This window comes from Protopterus annectens, chromosome 11.part0, assembly GCF_019279795.1.
Source record: "Protopterus annectens isolate FY-2018-M chromosome 11.part0, PAN1.0, whole genome shotgun sequence".
In the NCBI taxonomy this organism is placed as follows: Eukaryota; Metazoa; Chordata; order Ceratodontiformes; family Protopteridae; genus Protopterus; species Protopterus annectens.
The window spans coordinates 1,422,804,219-1,422,826,718 of NC_056745.1; the positions used below are offsets into that span (position 1 = coordinate 1,422,804,219).

The window sequence follows — 22,500 nt, forward strand, 5'->3', positions numbered from 1 at the left end:
TATCGATGTTCTCCATACTGAGGAGTGCCTCGAGTGCATGCATTTTGAGGTTTAGACTTCTGGCGTTCGGTAACATTACCCTCAGCTAGCATTACCCTCAGTTTTTGGTTACTTGTGCTATTTACGGTGGTGGGTTTGTCTTTTGAGCCTTGCCTAAAAAAGGCACTATGGGGGTGGCAAGAGCCTTTGCCAGTATTTGAAAACCTAAGGGTGACAGGTGCAAGCCATCTCTTGCGAAGCAATGTGGCTTGTCGAGCATGTCATCCCAGGCAGACAGATACTCAATCCCCTTTGAATGACACTAGAAACTTAGTCAATTGTTGAAGTTGATCATTTTTTTCTTTATACTGTGGCATCATTCTTGGTGAGGGCAGGATGCTAATCGGGGTCAGTGTCATACCTGCCTGGGCTACATGATCAGAGAGCTCTTCCATATCTCTTTTCATGTAGTACAGGGAGGTACGTCTCGGGTAATTCACACCAACATGGACAATGACAGAGTTATATTTGTACTTGTTCTGGAGTGACCTGAGTGCTTGTGTTATGTGGCGGATCCTGGCGCCTGACAGGCAGCTAACTGTAACCTTCTTCTTGTCCAGCATCGTTAGTGGGACATCAGTGTGCCTGACTTTAGAGTTGCCTATCACTAGTGTGTTGGGTATGTTATTTTGCCTTAAGGGCTGTGATTGCTTGGCACACTGATTATGTGAAGTATGTGTTTCATGGTTGGTGATGGGTTGTGGAGGTTGCTTGGATGTCTGCTTTGGAGGTCTCTGTTGCTTTTGCAGATTTTTATTTTGAGCCTCCGAGTATGTTTTCATGTATTTATGTGTATTATTTGCCTGTGTTGGTTTGTTAGGTCTATGTGTAGATCTGCAGAGTTGACAGGTATGGCCCACTGCCCACAGGGCCAGGTGCAATGTCGATAGCAGTTCAGCAGGACATCATTGCAGCAAGTCTTGATGGGACATATAAATCTTTCAACGTCATCTATCCCATTATTACAGACCAAGTACTACATTCAGTTACATGCTGACATGTTTTACGTACCTGTTTTATTATTGTGCTCTCTTTTGTGTACCAGTTGGATGTCTTCCTTGTTTGTTTTTTTGTAGTATTTTTGTTTAGTATTTGTTTTTTTTTTTCTCTCTCTCTGTCCACTTCAGGGATCGAGCTGGTTTGAATAGGTTGCAGCATGACTTTTGTAGGCGATGTTCATGATCAGGTGATGGCCTCTGCACCAGTTGGTGTTCGCCACTTGCTAATTGCATGCAGCCAGCTGTGTAGTACTTCCAATAGCCAATGTCATCGCAGTCCACTACTGTAAATGACTACATCATGTGGGCATTGTACCTTTACCTTTCCTGTATGGAAGACATCCTTCCTGTGTGTGGGCAGCAGTGTTACAGACAGCAGGTAGCAATACCTCTTACAACAGGACTTGCGGGCACAGACCAACTACATGTTTGTATAAGGTTCCAGACCTAGGGACAGTGTGAGCGTATTGCTGTTATATGCATTGAATACTGCTAGTTTTACAGGTTTGTGTGTACATGCTAGTTTTGCATGGAATGCAGTCTGTCTGCAAAGCTCTCAACTGTGGGCCTATCCACATGATGGCCAGAGGATTGGCTGTTATGTTTTGTCTGTTCACTACACAGGTCTGGTCTCTGACATATCAGTGCCATTCTCTACGTTGATTGCGATCTGTACATGGCAACAACCATTTGTGTTTCTGACTTCATATTCCTGAGTAAGGGTATGTTGCAACCAGTCCTGTAACACCAGCAACTTTCACAGCGTATAATAGCAATATTTCAAATATGGCCCTGTGTTTCTGTCCTCCACCTGTATACCCAGCTTTGTCCAGATGTCGTGCAGTAAGAGGTTGTTAGGTAATGGCCTATGATTATTTAGTGCTGGCATTCCTGCTACGCCCCCCCTGCACACCCACACACCCCTACTTAAATATGCCAACTCCGAGATCACACTACATTGCGGAAAATGGGAAATCTTCCCATTCTGCATTGTACGGAGATCTCCATTCAGTCCAATCGAACTTTTACAAGTTCAAACATATGGTCTCGGCCATATGTGGTTCGAACTTTAAAAGTTCGATCTACTGAAGGGGACCCACATATATATATATATATATATATATATATATATATATATATATATATATATATATATATATATATATATATATATATATATATATATATATATAGACATACATACATCTACATATATAAATACATTTTCTCTACTGTTGAATGACTGCTGCATGATATGTTTGAGAAAACATTACATTTATGTACAGTTCAAATGGCTTAGTGGTAAATCACTGTGGCTATGGTGTGCAGGGTCCTGGGTTTGAGACTTGAAAGGGCTGATTATTTTGTTGCTGGACAGAACAAGGGCTGTTGAATACAGAGTGATTAAGGCACTTTTAAGCAGTTGTAAGCAGGTTTGCGTCGCAGTAAGCAATGCTAACCTCTGGTTAAATAAGCTTACAGACAGCCTAACAGTGCTTAATCTGTGTAGCCATTGCTTGCCGTTATGCAAACAGGCTTAAACCTGCTTACTACTGCTTAAAAGTGCTTACTCCCATGCTGATTTCTTTAAAAGAAAAGAAAAAAGGGGTGCTAGGAAAGTGGAGAAAAAGGGGGCACACAGAGGGAAAAACAATCGGGAAAGTAAATAGGGATGTTCAGGACGGGTGTAGGGAAGGTCCATAGCTGTCCATTTCTTCTACATCAACAGCTGTGCATATGTACTGAATTTAGAGGTAGATTTGGACACTCAAACCCCTGAGACGGGTGAGGACAACAGTAATGCGTTGTGAAGCCAGTTAAACCAGATTGCATGTGTCCAGTGGACACATGTGCAAAATGGACCGCTATGTATGGGGCATAATCTTTTGGGGGGAACAGATTGTCCTTTTTTTATGGTGAGAGTGGGATATTGGGGAAGGATATGTATATTTGGGAGGTAGGTTGGGTAGGAAGACAGACAAGATGGCATACAGGGGCAGTATATGACACTTGGGGGGTAAACACCTTGAATGGTGAGGGGTGTTTGGAAATCAGAAGCCCATGACCCCCCAAATGCAAACAGTGGGACTGAGGTCCCCACCCATGGGCAGTTACCACTGCACCTTCACGGCCCCCAAGGTGGCTGTGCTGGGGGCTGAGCAGGAGGAGTAAGCTGACCCTCTAAATGTGCCACACAGCCCTCAAGCAGGCATAGCAGATCTCCAAATCCCTTTGGAGCTCACTACACACCAATCCCCAGACCTGACTTCGGGTGAAAGGATCCTGTCCACGCCTGCTCTTGGGGGAGCCCCATCCACTGAGGCTGTTCCACCTGAAGGTGGTGCAGGACCAGTGGATGAGGAGATCCTGGGATGGGTCCCAGATGTGCTGGGGCTCTGTGCCATGGCCAGATGAGTTGGGAGAGGTGGGTCCACTGGGACCGACCTTCCCAAACATGCTATGGTGTTGCAGTTTTAAAACATATGTGGGTTAGTAATAGTCAACACAATCCAGGATTAGTTATGACAGCATGCATAGATATTCTCATTAACGCAGAACACCAGATTTGGAGCAGTTGCATAGCAAACAGAACACATGCATATATGGAACCACAGTGACCATTACAATGGCTTGCAGGTTACATTGATAGCAACAGGCCACCAGTGATAGTATTTCAACAATGAACATTAATAGAAACACATTTCAATATTTATTGAACAATAGGATATATGTCCCAACAGTAGGTTTGGTGTAAACATGCCCATTGATTTGTGTATTTAGATTATTGTTGCAGATATGGTGGAGGGGAGAGAGAGATGTCAGTTAAAAACGTATATATCCTTGTAGTACTCAACTTTAGTGATCATTGCTCTAATCATTAAGGTACAGGTATTATTGCAATACCTTATGGCCGTGGTTTGGGCAGTGGTATGTTTGTTCACAGTGTATACTTCAACTGTCTTATAGCTAAATTCTACATCTCTTATCTGGTAGACCTGTGGAGATAATGTTTGTTAACACTACCTGACTGTTTCTACACATATTCCAAGTTAATATTATGCACATACCTGTTAATCTCTTAATGCACACACACTGGACAAAGCTTGACAACATGAAGGTACAAGTAGGGACATGTTTTGAATATTGCTGTCATAAACTTGGAGGGTTTTGTGGTCTGAAAATCAAATGTATGTCATTATTTCATGACTACAATTCTGAGATCATCCCACTGATTTGCCAGGGGGACAGAGGAATAGGCAGAAAATATGAGCCAATTATCTGGACATTCTGAAAAATCTGTATAGTTGAGAGTTATGATTATGCATACAGCTTGCTTACCACTCCCAAGATTCGAACCATGGCTGTGTCTGCTAAAATACAACAATTTAAGTCTCAGCAGAGTGTGCTATTTGGATATTGCTGTCTATCTCTTCAGTGTTTTCTGTCCAAGTCCCGCTTGGTTGTACAATCTGATTTTGTACTTACAACAGTCTTACACAGACATTCCTAGACATTTGTGTTATGTAGCACAGTGTGGGTAACAGTGGTTAACACAACATTACTGTTCAGAGAATGCAACAATAAATGCCATACAATACCAGAGTAAGCACAACCAGTCCAGGATTTAGAGCTTTATTGCCAGGCAGTTACAGTTTTATTTAAATATGACCTGTATGGGACTATTACTGTCATAATTGTCTGTTTTTTTCAGCACAACCCATACACAATTTTTATACTGCCAGGTGACTTTCTACTACTTTATATTTATTTAGTATGACTACTAGCAGGATTGTTACTCACCAGCCTCGCGACGCAGCCTTTGCAGCCTATTAGCATGGACTTCCTAATTCACAGCCCACCCAGCTGCAGCTGTAAGGGAAATAGAGAAATATTTAGGCCTACCTGTCCATCATATACACAGGCTGGACATTAGTAAACAGTTAGTATGAGTGCTTGCACACTGCTGGGACATCACCCCTCTGCCTTGCTTCTTGGACCCACTCGTCCAAGAGCTCCCTCTTTCTCTGCTTCAAGTCGGCATAGTGGTGCCAGACCTGCTCACCAGTCCGAGCGATAACTGTGGCACTGGTGAGATCACGGACGAGAGATGGTCCCAGACTTCCACTTTATATTGGGAGCCTTGGCACTGGCCCTGCAGCAGTCTCTCATCATGGTTTTGTACCAGGAGTCCTACCATGACCTAGGACTCCTGTATGCCCCAGCGCAGCACACGGAAGTGCATGTGCTCACCAACTCCTGCCATACTGCCTCCAGTGGGAAGCTGCAACCAGTTATGAGCTGTATTTCCTGCCTGTGGTGTTTAAATATAGCCGATTTCCCACCCTTTGCCGTGATTGGACAGTTTTGAATATGTTGAGCTTAGCTAAGCTATGGGCAAACCTGTTTAGCTAAGGTTGGCAGTGCTTAAAGGGACAAGTTCAGCACTGCTTACCGATTGGCAAATTCACTTAGCTGGTCTACTCATTGGTTAGCAGTCATATTTACACAATGCTTACACCTGGTAAGCAGAGCTGTGCAATGCTGTATGGCATTGATTCATCATTCATTACATATTATAAATTTGTTTACTGTCCCTGACAACCCCCAATGGGCTTTCATTACATTTATTCATGTATGACTATACTGTATGGGGGCACTCGTGTTTATATGGGCGTTTCACAACTTTATTAAACTGACACTGCACATCTGGACTTAATGCAGTACTCCAGTTAACAAGTATATGTTATTTAGTAGTCAGTAATAAAACAAAATTGTTTATGTACTGCTTTCACATGTAAAATGCAAATTGGTTACAGTGGGGATCGAACCAGGAATGGCTACTTGCAAAGCGTACACTCTAACCACTACACTGTTGCAATACTGCTTATGTTGGCTGTCTCTTGCTATTTAACTTCTTGTGCTGTTTAAGCTAGACTAAGCAATGGGCACACCTGTGCAGCTATGCTTAAACTTTATCGCATTTATAAAAAAAAAAATAATTTTTGTTGTGTTATTTTATCTATACCCTTCAGAATATCCCTGCTAATGCTGAACCTGTTATTTTATCAATGTTCTTCTTTGTGAGATAATTTTCCCTTTTGGCTTTGTCCGCATTCCTTACTCTGACTGGTTCGGAGGTGTGTGCTATGTGCTTATGCTACCTGTGTTATCATAGGCACTATGTGCTTATGCTACCTGTGTTATCCTAACAACTTTTGGCTTGGTAGAGATGATTGTCCCTTATGTCTTTGACCAGATTTGTTATCTTGACAAGTTGAGGGTGTTACGAGCCTTCTCGCTCGTTTTTAATTGCCAAAAGGCAATTCTGGAGTGCCAGGTGCAAGGGGCGTGTCTATTGTGAGAGCTCTTCTCTCAGACACACACCCCCTGTGCTCATACACGGAACTGTGTCCGTTTTAGAGCATGGCAACGTGCCTTCATAAATATGCATGGCGGGCTGCCGTGCTGAACAGGAACAGTCCCTGATGTGCAGGAATAACTTATTCCTGCACGGCTGCTTGCTGAATCTCAGGGTAAAATTGTTACAAGTTAAAGTGAAACCAGTAAAAAAAAATCTGGTTAAACATAGCGTTTTATTTAAGGAAAGTATATAAATATATCTATATATGTTTGTGTCTTTCGGCTTTTCCCAGTTAGGGGTCACCACAGCGGAACTCCGGTCCACTAATGATTGGTAGTGGATTTTTACGTACCGGGTTACCAGCCCCGACGCACAACCTTCAACGAAGGCACGCCCCATTCACGTATGCCTCCACACAGAAGACGCTCTAGCTGAGAATCGAACGGGACAACGTGTTGCTATGAGGCGACAACGCTACCGCAGCACCACCACCGCAGTGTGTATATATATATATATATATATATATATAGATATATATATATATATATTAAAATATGGGACTTTGGTACCTAAATGGTTAAATAGAGAAATTAATTGGAAATATTTACTTTAACTTGACATTTTATTATTTTTAATTGATTATTTAATTGATATTTTTATGGTATATATTGTGTGCATGTGATGTGCATGACTTCATTTTCTTTAAAGGCTTTTTGGCCGAGTCACTAAAAGTGATTAGATATGTCAATAAAGGAGAGCATTTGCCATTTGTTGTGTTGTAGTTTGTGGTTTGTTCATATTGTGTCATTTAACATATGGCTTCTGGCAGTGTCAGGGAAAAGTCTTCTTTAGGTGCCCAATTGCTTACATTCTGATGTTCACCAACAACACAGTGGTGATGAATTACTAAATGGAGTGGGTGGTGATGAATTTTCCATTGCATAAGCATTCGTGCCTAATGATAATGTTGGCAGTGGAGATGATTTTTTTCCAGCTATTATAAACAAAAATAATAGAAGTTGGAGTTGTTTCATTTTATATAGTCTTTCGAGTGAGATAAAGTTACAGCATTTATGAAAGAACTGTTTAACATACTTGAAAAATGTTATGATTACTGAAGTGGCAACATACTTTAATCGTGCCATGTTAAAAAAAAAAATGTACAGTATTTCCCACTGTGGCTTAACGGCTTTTAAACTTCCTACTTGACCATTTGATATGGAATATGAAGTGTGTAAAGTATTTGCCGACTGCTGAATTCAGGCAGCTCATCATTGATAAAAATTCTAGTAAGCAGAGGTCATGTTAAACAAAAAGACTTGGGTGAAAAAAGTTAAACTGACAGTAAATTAAAAGAATTATTAGTACTCAACTGAAATAAGTGTTAAGTAATGGTGATGTAAAAGTCAACAAATTGGAGCAAGAACTATTATAGCAGAAAAAGAAAAAAGTTGCACAGAGGCATTTATTTATTTGTCTTTGTTGACTGGGAGAATCTGCCTGGGCAGAGCCCATTTTCATTGGAGGCCTGAGAAGAAAAACTGTTAACAATACACATTAGCAAGCAAATTTCAGACAGTTGTCTGAAAAACAACAGTTACATTTCATAGAAAATACAAGTTATAAGACAGGTATATGAAGTAAAGTTTGTTTTGTGTCTTTCGGCTTTTCCCGGTTAGGGGTCGCCACAGCAGAACTCAGGTCTGCTAATGACTGGCAGTAGACTTTCACATGCTGGCTTACCGGGCCTAACGCACAACCTTCAACGAAGGAATGCCCATTCACGCATGTCGACACACCGAAGACGCTCTAACTGAGAATTGAACGGGCAACGTCTAACTGTGGGGCGACAACGCTACAGCAGCACCACCACCGCGGGCTATTTACCTCAATATGTATAAATAAGTCTGTACAGTTTTGCTAGCTCTAAATTCTTGCAGTAAGTAAATGGATTTATACTGTAGAAAGGAAAATATTATTAAGTTTAGTGTTCTTGCATTTCAGTACAGGGTAGTTTGCAATGAATTCAAGAGCTATAATGAAGAGTATAGCTGAGAAGTAAGTTATAAAATTGTGTAGGAGGGGGTGATATTGATCATGTATTGTAAGATATAATGGTAATAGCATTGGAATGAGGTAGCAGGGTAGAGGATTAGTTCCATCTAGTTTGCTTGATCCAAACTGGTTTGTCAGGAAGGTTTATTACTTGGGTATGTAGGGAATACATCAGAGTGGTAGAGTATTCTTGCAAATCAGTAAGGACAGCAGTCAACAAATAATGGCAGGCACTTGAATTCAAGTCTTTGTAGCCTTCAGAAAATGCATGACAGTGCAGAGTTTGTTATTCTTGCAAGTTTGTAAGTAAACAAAGGTGATATCTGCTCATAATTTTGGTCCTTTGTTCCCCACTGATTTTTCACTTCCTACTTGATTCTTGAGCAAAGACGGTGAGAGGCACATGTGTAGAGTCACTGTCATACAAACAGCTGTGTTTGTGACTGTAGGGCCAAGATTGCAGATGTCTAGATGTTTGTGGGCTTGTGGTATGAAAGGGTGTCTGTGTGTGTGTGTGTGTCTCTCTCTCTCTCTCTCTCTCCATAAAGTGGTTATAATGAGTGGGTACTGAGGCAAGTCTGTGAATGAAAGTTAATGACACCATGTATAAAATAAAATAAATGAATCCAAACCACAAGCGAAAGTGTAAAAAACTTTATGTATAAGCGTTTTCGTCTGATTAAAAAGTCTTCTTCAGATACAATAACACAAGTGCAACACAACCTTTATAAAGCTCCTCACAATTACATTCAATTAAGATTTTAAAGCAACATTAACATTTAAATATTTGAATGTTGTAACACTAAGAAAAAATAATATATATTATATATATATATATATATATATTACATAATAAATAACTGTTATCTTCCAAACCCATACATACTGAATAACAAAACTCAGAAAACATTTTAAAAAACATTTTAAAAAAAGTTATTGTTGCAGCAACATTAGTGTCTGGTGAACATATCAGAAAATAAAGAAAACTCCGTTACACATGCCCCCTGAAAATTCTTTACCTCTCTACTTTGTGTCACCATATTGGTAAAAGATTGACCCAACAAAGGCTTGTATTTCTTCCCCCATTCATCATAGACTCCTCCAAGTATTTCACATACCAAATTAAAAGGATATTCCCTTTCTATAAATTTTGTACCTAAAAAGATAAAACTGCTTGTCCTTTTATAAGACTTCTTTTTTGAAATGCAGGATGATGACTCAAATAATGCAGGAAAACTATTGCACCAAGTATCTTTACGGTAAATTTTAGATTTAAAGCCTTTATACGTTTTTAAAAGGGTTATATCAAGATAGTTTATACTATCCTTGTGCCATGTGTGTGTGAAAGAGAGGAAACTGGTACTTGTGTTCAAATATTGCATAAACCCTGCAAGAGTTTTCTTAGTCCCTTCCCATAATATAAAAATATCGTCCAGATTATTAATTCTAACTGGAGTGTGCTTAAAACTAACAATGATCTTTATGAAGCAGTAGGGCCAAAACCAACATTTATATGTAGGACAGGAAAAAATTTTAAAAGAGTGTTTGAGCAGATAGATAGTGGTTTGCACACAATACATAAAGCTACCACTCCGTGTGGAAGTTGTAGTCAATGTCCATACATCATTAAGGAAGCCCATGTGCGTTTAAATAATGGGCTGTATAGCTTTGTAAAATTCTGTAAAGGTAATTGTAGAACTAAGATGCTGGTATATCTGGCCCTATGTAAAAAATGCTCTGCATTTTACATAGGAAAAACTGAGAGAGCACTTAGAATTTATGAACACACTTATGATATACGGGCAAGCAAAGACACTAATGCATTGTACAAACATTCAGTGGTATGTCCACCTTTTTGTGGGTTTAAATTTGGCATTATTGATGTCATTAGAAACAATGTTCGAGGAGGTGATTTTAAAAATATTTTGTTTAATAGAGAACTGAAGTGGCAGCTTAGGCTTAAAGCTAATATACCACTTGGTCTTAATGAATATGTGAGCATAAAGCCAGTTCTGACAACTAAAGCAGTTGGAGTTTAGTTCCATTCACATGTGGATGTGGATAATGCTGCAACAATAACTTTTTTTAAAATGTTTTTTAAAATGTTTTCTGAGTTTTGTTATTCAGTATGTATGGGTTTGGAAGATAAGTTATTTACTATGTAATATATATATATATATATATATATATATATATATATATATATATATATATATATATTATTTTTTCTTAGTGTTATAACATTCAAATATTTAAATGTTAATGTTGCTTTAAAATCTTAATTGAATGTAATTGTGAGGAGCTTTATAAAGGTTGTGTAGCACTTGTGTTACTGTATCTGAAGAAGTCTTTTTAATCGGACGAAAGCGCTTATATATAAAGTTTTTTACTCCTTTGCTTGTGGTTTGGATTCATTTATTTTATTTTATTCAGTGATTTATTTTTAGTTTTTCTGGTGTGCTTCGTAATGACACCATGTGTTTAACTACAAGTGATGGTCACTGACTTGTCATAATAGAACCCCATCTTATTAAAGATAGCCCCACGTATTCATTTGCTTCTCCCCCCCCCCCTGCTGTGAAGTCACCATGCACCATTGAGGAGAGGTATGAAACCATAGGGCAGTTATTCTTATATGTTCTCATTGCTGCCTTTTATTATGTTAAATATTTTTCAAAACAAATATATTTGAGTTTGAGATTGTGTTTGTAGTTATTGATTTCTAAAATGTAGATGCAAGCTGAACTGTGTAGACAAGAGTATTTAGAAGTAAACTGTAACGCCAGACTGAAATAAATGCTTTAACTTGTATGTTTCAGTTAATGAAGGAGTTCCCACTTCTCAGCATGTTCAACATTCATGAAAACTTACTGGAAGCCCTCCTTGAGCTACAGGCATATGCAGATGTACAAGCAGTTTTAGCAAAATATGATGGTGAGTTAACTTCAGAATAATAAGTAACCATGAGTCACTGAAACTTGACATCTGTCCTCTGCTAGTTGTAGTACTGATGAGAGAAACCTTGAACAAAATTGTGTTTCCATAGTAAATAGAATGTTCACTCACCAGTTCTGTATGTGTAACATGAGAAAAAATGTCTTCATTAAAGGTACAGAGAATAAATGGAAGTGTTTTACTGTTACAGTTTAATATGAGCAAACCCATTTTTTTATCTGTGCTACCCATTTCCACCACTGTTAACAAGTGCCTTGCTCAGAGTCCTGCAATAATTGTGTTTCAGCACATATGGTGAAGCACAGAAGTGGCTGTTGGGCTTTGCTTTCTTGTTAGACTGACTACATTCTCATGACCATCATACTAAATGCTAAGACCCCAGTAGATCACAGCACTTAAAATGGGATTTAATTAATGCTGAAACAGCACAAGCTACTTCCCTAGTATGACCGTTAGAATTCTAATTTTTTTAAAGTTAGGGGAAAATTCACAAAGCAGTAGTTTTGAGGGAAAATGTGTTTGCTAGCTACACATTTTTTTGTGGGTGCCAACATTTTGTTCCAGTCCTGCAAATTACCATCTACTGCATTGCACTCTTCCATTTCAATAGCAGAAGCCTCCCACTGGTGATCTCTGCAGTTTTTCTGCTGAACAGTCCTTTGCTGAATGGAGAGAGAATACTGTATATTCCAGAGGAGTGAGTAGAAAGGGAATCGGGGTGTTCTGGTATAACACCATCTTGATAGCAGCTAGAGGCATTTTTTTTTGTTCTGCCATACCTACAGCCTCATCCACACATGCACGCTAGCAGTGATGTCATTGTGTAACTTATTCACCAATGACTGACAGAGTGCTCCCTTCATTTGCAAAAGTGTCAGAGCCCAAGTTCAGCCATCAGCTTTTAGTCCTAGCTGTAGTTGAAATCCCTTTTCTATGATAGAAGAACGAGCATTTAAAAAGCTCCAGCTCCTATCCACCAGCTGAAACAGAGCTAACTTCTAAAAAAACAACAAAAATGTACATACCCAAAGGTGCAAAACTTTGCGCGCAACTTCTGTAGCTTCCCAAGTAATGAATTATTTTACTTTAAGTAGAATTACAAGGTATGGATGAATCACTCACTGTTTGCAAAAGTGAAGACAGCAGTCACATACATGTGTTTAACCTCATCAGAGAGAGTGTGTGCGTGTGTGTGCCTTCTGTGGAAGGTTGGGCGCCGGGCTGGCAACTCGACACCATAAAACTCCACTGCCAATCATGAGCAGACAGATGATCCGCTGTGGCGACCCCTAACCAAGAAAAGCCGAAGAAGAAGACGAGATCTTCTGTAGACTGTAGATGAGTAAGTGCCATGTACCACATATTTGAACCCATCTAATCCATGTCATGGAAAGTTGTGCACGTTACCAGTGATGCTCTGTTTCATGGGATATACACATTACTGTTGTCCTTTTGATTTTTATAAGTTGAGAAAGGCGGTTATAATTGAATTGACATGTTGTCCATTGGAAGAGAATATAACTTCCAAGTAGGAAGCCATGAACTTGTATTTACTGGAAGAATAGCTCTGAGGAATGCTTCTAGTAACATGTTAACAATGGCTAGACATGGTCAAACTCTGATACCTTAAAGGTAGAATCAAAGAAGTGTGTTTCAGGGTTAAGTAGAGTCCTAAAAACTCTGCAGATTCTTGATTTTACCATATGGATCCTTACTATACTTTACTATTTTTTTTCAGAATTTTCTAGCTCTGTAATAAGTCAGTGTACCACACTTTAAGGAATTTATAGGGTCACAGTAATCCATAAAAAAACATTGTATCACTGAAACTGACAGTCTGTTATTTTTGGGCACTCTTTGGTGAGATCAGTGACTAAGTTCAATTCAATCTCTCCTGCATTTCTTGCCTGGAAGGTGCTGCACATGGTGGTACCTCATTCTCATGGCAGCATAGACTGTGACATCACATGCTGATTACACAAGTGTGTCTAGCCCCTGAGCTCATTTGTTATTTTATGCCAGTCACACAGTTTAACTGTGTATCTTGAAGCACAGTTGGTAAAGTAATGCACAAAAAACCAAAGACAAGCAAAGAATAATCCACGACCTTGAAGAAAGGAACTCTGCAAAAGGCTGTATTTTTATTTCTGAAGTATTCCAAAAGTCACAGACAAAAATCTCACAGCTTTCGGCTCAGGCAATCCTGAGCTTTATCAAGTGAAAACAAATTGCAGTGTGCAGTAACCTCCATTAAATAGCCTGGCAATTATACAATTAATTAATTAGTGAAATCTAGTACTGAAGTGTTCTGGTGCTTTGAAGTTGGGTATTAAAAAAGTTAATCATTATATCAACTCGAAAAATAAAATATTTGCAATAACATGTGCACTTTTATAAAAATGACTAACCATAAAAAACATTTTAAAATGCCAGTTTCCTAGGTTTCAGAACTTAGAAGTCTGAGGTCTGATTGGGGTTGGAGATTGTTAAAGAATGTGTTAAAAAATGTGTTTAGATTGTCAGTGAATTGTTAAAAAAATGTTTTCTTTATTACTTTACACTGATGGATGTTCAATAATTTAATATGCTGTGTGGAGATGCTGTGATATGAGGGGGGTCAAGTGTGAGAGTTACAACCTAGCCCTCCTAAGCCAGTTGGTAAAGTGCTACTGCTTTGTGTAGAAACAAATCCTCGGAGTGTCTGTGTAGCTATAAAATTACTAGACAGGGCATGCTGCAGTATTGCCTATAGTACCTCAGGGAGGAACACAATAAAAAGCACTGTCATAAGTGCTACCAGTTATATCTTGATAGAGCAAATTCTGGCATATGTCACTATCACAAGGATGGTGGTAGTTGAATATTTATTGTTACGATATTGATAGATGGATTCTTCTCACAGCCACAGGTCATTTATTAATGTTTGTATTTATTTATTTATTTATTTATTGACAAGAATATTATCACAGTGGGTGAGACTCAGAGGGAAGCCATTACCTAACCCTCCCCGGAGTTAAGTGCATTGTTAAAACAGCCTTCTGGTTTCCAGAGATCCTGCACTCATTCTCGACTAATGAGGCTTAGAGCCTGAACCAACCTGGCTGACCACAGAAGGATATGGATAACTGTCAGATATGCTGTGTCAACTGACAGTTGTCGGGGAAGGATCCTGGAGTACTTCACATATTGGCTGTGACTTCCTACATGTGTACCTCTTCTGTCAGGACTGGAGGAAACGCAAGGAATGGATGAAACGTGAGCTTGACTTGAGTTGTGGCTGCTGTGTAGGTGTCGGACTGTTGTGGTGTAGTGGTAGAGCTCTGGATGCCCAAGTACAGGTATGCAAGTTTTGAGACCTGAGTGACCAAACTCTTTGTGGGGTAGGCATAATGGTTAACGTCTTAACTTCATAAATACAATGTACAGGATTTGATTCTGCCCCCCCCCCCCCCCCCGGTTATTGGATAGGTTTGTAATAGTCTGCAGACTGATAGCCTAGTGTTTACGCGTGAATGTATAATAAGAAAAGCCAGTAGTAAGTTGTCTGAGAAGGGCCATTCTGTCTAGGACAGATAGGCTGAAGGTTGCCAACAGCTAGGGGTACCAGATCCCCCCCCCATATCACTCTTGCCTTAAAATATTTAGCATGCTGTGTGACTACCTTCACTCATCATGTCTTTTGAATAGCTTGTAGTGAACCACAGCATATTATTTTTCACAAAGTTCTATTTTTTGAAAGACATTTACATTTTTCATTGGGTAGTATTTGGCAGCTCTGAAAGTTCTTTAATAATGTGTTCTTTGTAAGTGGGCAACTGAGGTAGTTATGCTGTCACTTAGAGAGGGTCACATATTTCCAAGAAAAACAGTAATGCATAATCTTTAAGACTTGTAAGATTTTCATTTAGCCTTGGATAATTTTACAGTAAAAACACCATGCCATGCCATGGCTTCCATTTGAGGTTTCCATCTGTCTGCATCCCAATAAAATTTGGCAGTAAGACCAAGATAGCCTGTACTTCTGCAGCGTAACAGTAGGTTGGGTTTGTGTTTGAGTGTTGGCAGAAACAGTAGCAGCTTCATAGTCTCTTCTCTTGTTTACTTGTCCTGTTTTTTTAAAAGACCACTAATGCATCTGTTCATACTGCTGTTGCTTAAGTGATCTGTGCCTTTAAAATTGTGTGATTTGAGTCTGTGATATCAACATGTATTGTTCTTTGCATTCATGTATAACTTGGTAATGAGTTAGGAATGTTTTGTGCATGTTTTCCATAAAGAAGGGGACATTAATATAGTAGTGGAAGGAGGCATAGCTGAAGATGCATTAGTTTGATTCCGATGTGTGAGGTGCTTTTTAAATTTCTTATGCAGTTAAGGCTTCTGAATAGAAGTGCCTGTTTTCAGGGGAAGTACAGGTGCATTTTCTGAGTAATTGACTTGTTTAGATTCAGGCAGTATGCAAGTGGAGACTGGGTTATAGTCAAACCAAGGATGACAGGATGAAGCTTCGTAGTAACTCATTACTTTAATGTGTAATCTGTGTACAGGAACATTAGTGCTTTTCTGTAATGCAGCTCTGTGTTCTAGAGTTTAAGAATGGAAGAGAAATTCTACAAGGCACCACTGAATGGTGGTAATCCGTGATCTTTTTTGCCAAAACTATGCTGTATTTTACATTGGTTGAGTTTCTGCTGTTCAGTGGCTTACTTTGTCATCTGGTATGTGGAGTTTGAGCTAGCTAGAACATTCTTGATCATTTTACTTTGTAGTTGAATTATGCATGGACCTGGAATAGATAAAGATTGTATGGTATCAAGGAATCCTCTCAAGGTTTTGATTTTGTTCTTATCAGAGGGAAGTAACACTAGCAGGTTACCCCCCTTGTTTAAACTCCCCAAGTCTGGCATTCTTATTAGAACCCTGTTTCTGGAGACTTGGGAGAAATGAAAAAAACATAAAACTGCAAACCTGCAAGGTATGTTAATTGTTACAGCAGTAATTAAAGATTCTTATCAAAGGGCACAAAAGAAGCAACTAGTGGTGCATAATAAACCTGCAAAAGGGGGCAAAGTGTTAGTTTCTTCTGCTGAAAATTAGTTCCTGGCTAGGGTTACTACCTGTCCCACTTTGTGAGGGACAGTCCCTCTTTGGACAGTTGTGTCCTGCAAAAAAACTGAAAAAATGGCAAATGTCCAGAGATTTTAGGACAAAATTATTTCCTATATTTTATGTAATAGTTGCATAAAACAGTTATTCTGTATCTCAAACACCTAAATGTTATAAGAAACAGAATAAGCAACTAAAATGCTACGAGAATATGCTTTTATTTAGGCAAAAAAGTGAAGTACTGTCCTTTGTACTGGTCGGGGGTATGTTTCACCCTGCAAAATCTGACATTTGTACTAAAAATGTCCCACTTTGGGCATTTGAAAAGGTGGTAACCCTATTCCTGACAGGATGATGGGGACCCCATGAGATGGCGGAGAAAAGGAACTAAGTGAAATAAAGAGTACGATAAACTGGAAAGAGAAGATTGGAACAGATGGATGATGCAAAAGTGTTAAAACGACGGAGGGAAGCTGAACCTACTGGAGTCAGCCTGAGACCTGACATAGGTACAAATAGTTTGGTGTCAGGGAATTCCATCCTTGCTTTTCAGATACTCAGTCTAAGGCCCAGAACAAGAATTTTTACTGAGAAATAAAGTTTTTCTCTGATCTCACAGGTACAACAAATTTAATACAGCATTGTCATGAAACTTTGCCAGGGAGAAAGCAGAACAAAAAAACATATAGGATTCAGTCTTAAAGAAATTTAAGTGGCTAAGTCGGTTACAAAAGTGCTTAAAAATAGGAAATATGGAGGATTCCCAAAGCGAATGGTACAGTACAATTGTTTTCGTTCTTAAGCGTGATTGTTCTTTAATAGCTTGTAATGATTTCTAAAAACTGAATGGCATATCCAGAATTGACACTTAACCAGTGTTTAGAGTGGATGAGCTCATAGATCGGATATTCAGAACAAGGTTTTGGACTACCCTAGATTAAAATAGGGGGTACTGTCAGAGTTCCCTTATCCCCAAAACAAAACAAAAAACAGAGTATTCTTCACCCCTGACAGTCTTTTTGCCTTTACTGTCATATATTGTGGTATCCTTTGGACTTCACAGGACCATCATTTCAAAGGCTCTTGGATAAAGTTCAGAAATTTCACATCAGATACTTAGCAGCATATCTTGATGACATTGCATTAAGTTATTAAGAAGAGCAGGAATCATATTTATCCAAAGTACAGGTTGCGCTGGACTCTTTAAGACAGGCAGAACTTACAGTTAACAATGCCAAAAGTGCACTTTGCATAACAGAAGCTAGATACTTAGAATAAGTGATTGGGAGGGGTTAATGAGACCCAAAACAGATAAATTAGAAGCTGTCAGGAGTTGGTATGCATTCAGTACCAAGCTACAGATGAAGGCGTTCTCAGGACTATCAGGCTGCTATACATAATTTGTACCAAAATTTGTTTCCACAGCCTGGCCTCTGACACACCTTAGAAGATGTAAGGCACCTATCTAGTCAAGGTGGATAATAGAAGCAGATGAGGCTTCTAATCAGAGGAAAGCTGTATTATGTTCAGAACCACTATTGATTACCTCGACTTTACTAAACCCTTTATTGTGTACACTGTTGGCTGTTGATTTGTAAAGATCTTAAGCTTGGCCCTGCATTCTCATGGTAGTTTTTAGGCCTTATATTTTCTGTAAGAATAACTCCGAGTTGGGCAGATCAATGAAATGATGGGACACTTGTTTATATCCTTGAAGGGACATAGGTGCTAAACTGGGGTGAACTTGCAGTTTCCCATCCATTCATCTATCATCTCAGGAAGCAGGAAGTAAGGAACATCCAGTCTGTTACCTAAGTAGGAAACTAAGCAAGGCTAAGAAATATACTCTGCCATAGAACAAGAATGCTTAGTGGGCACTACCTTTTTTTGCAATATTGTTTGTTAGTACGCAGCTTCACGTTGATAATGACTAATCAGTCTTGCAGTGGTTGTACAAGCAATGGGATGGGTTTTGTGGGTGGACTGTATCAGTGCAGTCTTTTCATTTTATCATTGGATATAAGTCTGGCAACAGCCACAAGAATGAGGTTGCATTATTCTGGCATGGTAACTCATTCCATTCAGAACAGAACATGGTGTTCTATGCCAGGAGGGAGACATTGTGGCATAGTAAGTATTTTGATGCGTCACTGTGTCAGACATGTTGTTTATCACATTAGAACTGCTGTATGTATGCCATATACAATTTGTAGCAACATGTATACCTAGCATAATATGGTTGTACATCATGTAAATGGCCCAGGAAATGAGAATCACCTGAGAAGTGTTAAAAGAAGGTCTGAACGTCTACAAGGCAGCAATGGTTGCCTGATATAGAAGAGGGATTTGGGGGGTTAAGCAGAAATTGTAGGTAGGCCTGAACAGAGAAAGCTATGAAGCTGTAGAATACAGAGAATAGATTGCTATGGTGTAACAGGAAAATTGCACATGGATGGCTTTACTGCAGTTTGTCATGAACTGCTCTATTCCTGTTAAAGAGACTTTGGCCTAAAACAGGAAACAGAACAGTGAGCTTGTAAGATGTCCATCATGCATCAGGAAAGTAAATATTGTGGGAAGAAATAGCCAGGTAATTGTTATGGCTACGCTTGTACAGGCCCTAGGGCCGATAGCCTAGTACCAACCTATGAACGTATACTGATCATTGCTGCAGTAGCCTTGGCTATATGGAGTTGTAGCCTGCCAAGGGTATAACAATTTGCCAGCTTCCAAAGCTTTAGGGCACCTTCCATGTGCCTAAACCTGTCAGGCAGCTTGAGCTGTGCTGACTAAAAGATGGGTTTTAGCACAAAGCCATTCAGAACTTTACTGCTTCTGAAGAGTGTGCTCCTCTGAGGCTTTCGAAGCTGGATGATCTGTTTGTGCAGTTCCTTTGCTAGGCATACAAGTTCCCTTTGGGGGAAAAAACTTCCATTTTGTTATAAATGCTGCTGTTTTATCAATTTCCTCTTCAGGAAAATTAGGAAGTGTTGTGTTTTAATGAACAGTCACAAGACTGCAATGTACTTTAAACAGAATGCTCTTTTTTTGCCTGCCAGTTGAAAAGTGGTCTAAAGTAACAGAAAACCTTTTTTCTGTGGAGAAATTGTGTTTCTCCTTTACTTTTTACTGTGTTTTTCTGACTTTGTAGACTGGTATTATTTACCAGCATTTGCTGCTTGTCTTTCCCGGGAAAGAGGCACACTTTTGGCACGACTGTGACACAAACTACCAGTGTCATGGTCGGTCCTTCCTCCCCATCATGGAAAAAAAAAATAATTAAGCAAACAGCCTTTATTACCAGAGCAGGCTAGCAATTTGCCTCAACCATAGTTGAGTGCCTCTGCTATGGCTATGTGTTGTACCTCAGACCACTTATCTTTTAACCTGGATCCCTGTGCTGTAGCATCTATATCCATTATAGACCGAGGATCTGTCATGTCTTCTGCAGCCGTTGGGGTGCCCTCAGTGAACAAAGGAGAGCTACTGTTGTCGGTCCTGGGACAGGGAGCAGAGAAGATTTTCCCTGTTGTGTCAGAGTAGTGTACCCATCCCCGGGAAAGCTGCTGCTGCCACCATTAGTAATGTGGTTGCCCCCTCTTTACTGTTGAAACAGAAATCCAAGCATGTATCTACTCCTCCTCAAATTTCTTTGGATAGAAATAGTTCACTGTGTCTGGCTCATGGTTTAATTCAGGTTATTCGTAGTTTGATAACATAAAGAGGAATGCCTCTTTTCTGAAGTGATTCAAGATCATGAATCTGAGCAGGAAGATGCAGGGACAGATACAGGGTTATCTTCCCTCAGATTTCTGATTCATACAAAGAGGAGAGGTCGGTCTCTGATCCTCCCTGTGAGGATTTGTCTTTCTCTGCGACTATAGCTAGAATGTTCCAGTGTTTTCAGTGGCAGAACACTGAAGTTTCTCAATCCCTCAGAAAATTCTCTGAGCTGTTACACAAGGATTTTCCAGATACTACACCCATTCTGCCTGTTCTGTCTGCTGGAGAGGGTGTGTGTATTACCACTTGCAGTTTTTCTGAAAGCCAGCTGTTTCTAAAAAGGCAGAATGTATAACGTCCCCCAGTCTTTTAAATTTTTATACGCTATTACCAAATTGACTCTGCAACTGTAGCTCTAGTTGATCACACTGCTGCTAAACCACTAGTCAATTCCAATCTTACTCTTTCTGGTAACGATGGGAAAGTATTGATAAATATGGGGAAAAGTGTATATTTCTGCAACTTTGATTTTCAGAATTTTGAATTTTTAAGTTTGTTGAAAAATGTTTTATTTGCAGTTTCTTCTTGTGAGGAAAATCTGCTTTAAATAATTTAGTTTCATCTGTTGCACAAGTCACTACTCATTGTTTACAGTGTGTATGACTCTGTTGATACATCTTCCAGGGCTTTGGCCACTGACACTGTTTTGAACAGCTTTGCTTGGCTGCATTATCAGAACCTCCCAGAGGATGACAAAGATGAGATTTAGTGTTTGTCTCCTCTGATGCAGAGGTGATCAAAAAGTGTGATGAAAGGGGTAAGTTGCTCCATAAAATATCTAAGATTTTTCAGCCGTTCTTTTCCAACTTTTCCAAGGGAATTTCTAGCATCTCATCCAATTCTGGCAAAAAGTGGCATAAACAACCCCATAAAATACAGATGTTTAAGATGAAATAACAAGCGGGTTCCAAAACGAAGCATCGGGCCTCCCAAAACCAAGGACAGTTCAACAAGACAGACTGACTGTATCTTTAAGATACCTTGTGACCCCTCCCTCCCAACCTGGCCCCTTTTCTTTCTTCTAGAAAGTCTGAATATCTGTTTTGTTCTTTGGCAACAGATAGTTTCACACAAATGGATTCTGAAAATCATTTATCAGGGTTACAGATGACTGTGGGAGGAAATTCCTCCCTTCCAGGGGGGGTGGGGGAGTAATTCCTTATCCTCCAGATCAGACTCTCCTGTTTCCACAAGTTCTTCATTACATGTTGTCCCAAAGAGTGATAAATCTAGTTCCGACGGCGACTCCTCAGTTCTGCTACTTTCTGAAGATTCAGAAAGATAATACTTACAGATCATTTCTGGATCTTTCTTTCCTAAACCTGTTTGTGATAGTGCCCAGATTTAAAATTATGTCACTTCACCACCTGTTACCTATTCCTCTTTCAAGTTTCTTGGTAACACTTTACTTAAAAAAGCTTATCACATCCCTATTCACCCAGTCGTCAGACATTTCTTAAGATTTTGTGTGCCTGGATAGCATTATCAGTTCTCTATCTTACTCTTTGGACTGTCCACTGCACCACAAGTGTTCAGAAAGTGTCTAGCTCTAGTTATAGCTCATTGCAGCTACAGGGTATCCACTTTTTCCTTATTTAGACAATGTGCTTATCTTTGCAGAGTCTTTTTCAAAATGTCAGGAATCTTTCTGTTGAGTGAGAGATCTCTTGCACAAGCTGGGATTTCAAGAGAACATTCAAAAGTCTTTCTTGACTCCTTTACACAGGATTGTGTGCCTGGGATGTTTATTAGACTCATCAGTTCAATGAGTTTCTCTTCCACAGGAAATAAATAGATTTATATGTAGATCTCAGACTTTGGTCACTGTGAGAGAAGACCTTAGGTTTGTGGTTCGTATGGCTTCTATGATTTTCATGATGCACCTGGCATGGGTCCACATGAAAAAGATACAGTAGTATCTGAAGTTTCTTTGGTCCCAGCACCAACACCCTTTGTCTTTTCTAATCCATGTGCTGGGGGTTGACAGAAATCATTCTGTGGAGGCAACAGATATCTTAAAATCCAAGTCTCCCCTTTACCCTCCTTGTTCCAAAGCGGTCAGTCATCACAGATGCCTCAGCCTTTGCTTGAGAGCAGTTTCAGGATGGGTGAAAGTACAGGGTGCGTGGGACACCAAGGACATATACAAGCTTAGAGATGTCAAGGAAATGCTTATCTTGATCAAAACACTCAACTCTCTGA

At 39.5% G+C, this 22,500-nt stretch overlaps 1 protein-coding gene across 6 annotated transcripts in view; it reads left to right on the forward strand.

The window, feature by feature from the left end:
• ST7 (suppression of tumorigenicity 7) overlaps positions 1–22,500 on the forward strand; it is a 1,957,536-nt gene that overhangs the window by 1,720,007 nt on the left and 215,029 nt on the right. For all 6 annotated transcript variants that reach the window (XM_044088709.1, XM_044088710.1, XM_044088711.1 and 3 more), the window contains one exon: positions 11,274–11,388. In XM_044088709.1, coding sequence (XP_043944644.1) covers positions 11,274–11,388 — 115 coding nt within the window. The remainder of the gene's footprint in view (positions 1–11,273; positions 11,389–22,500) is intronic.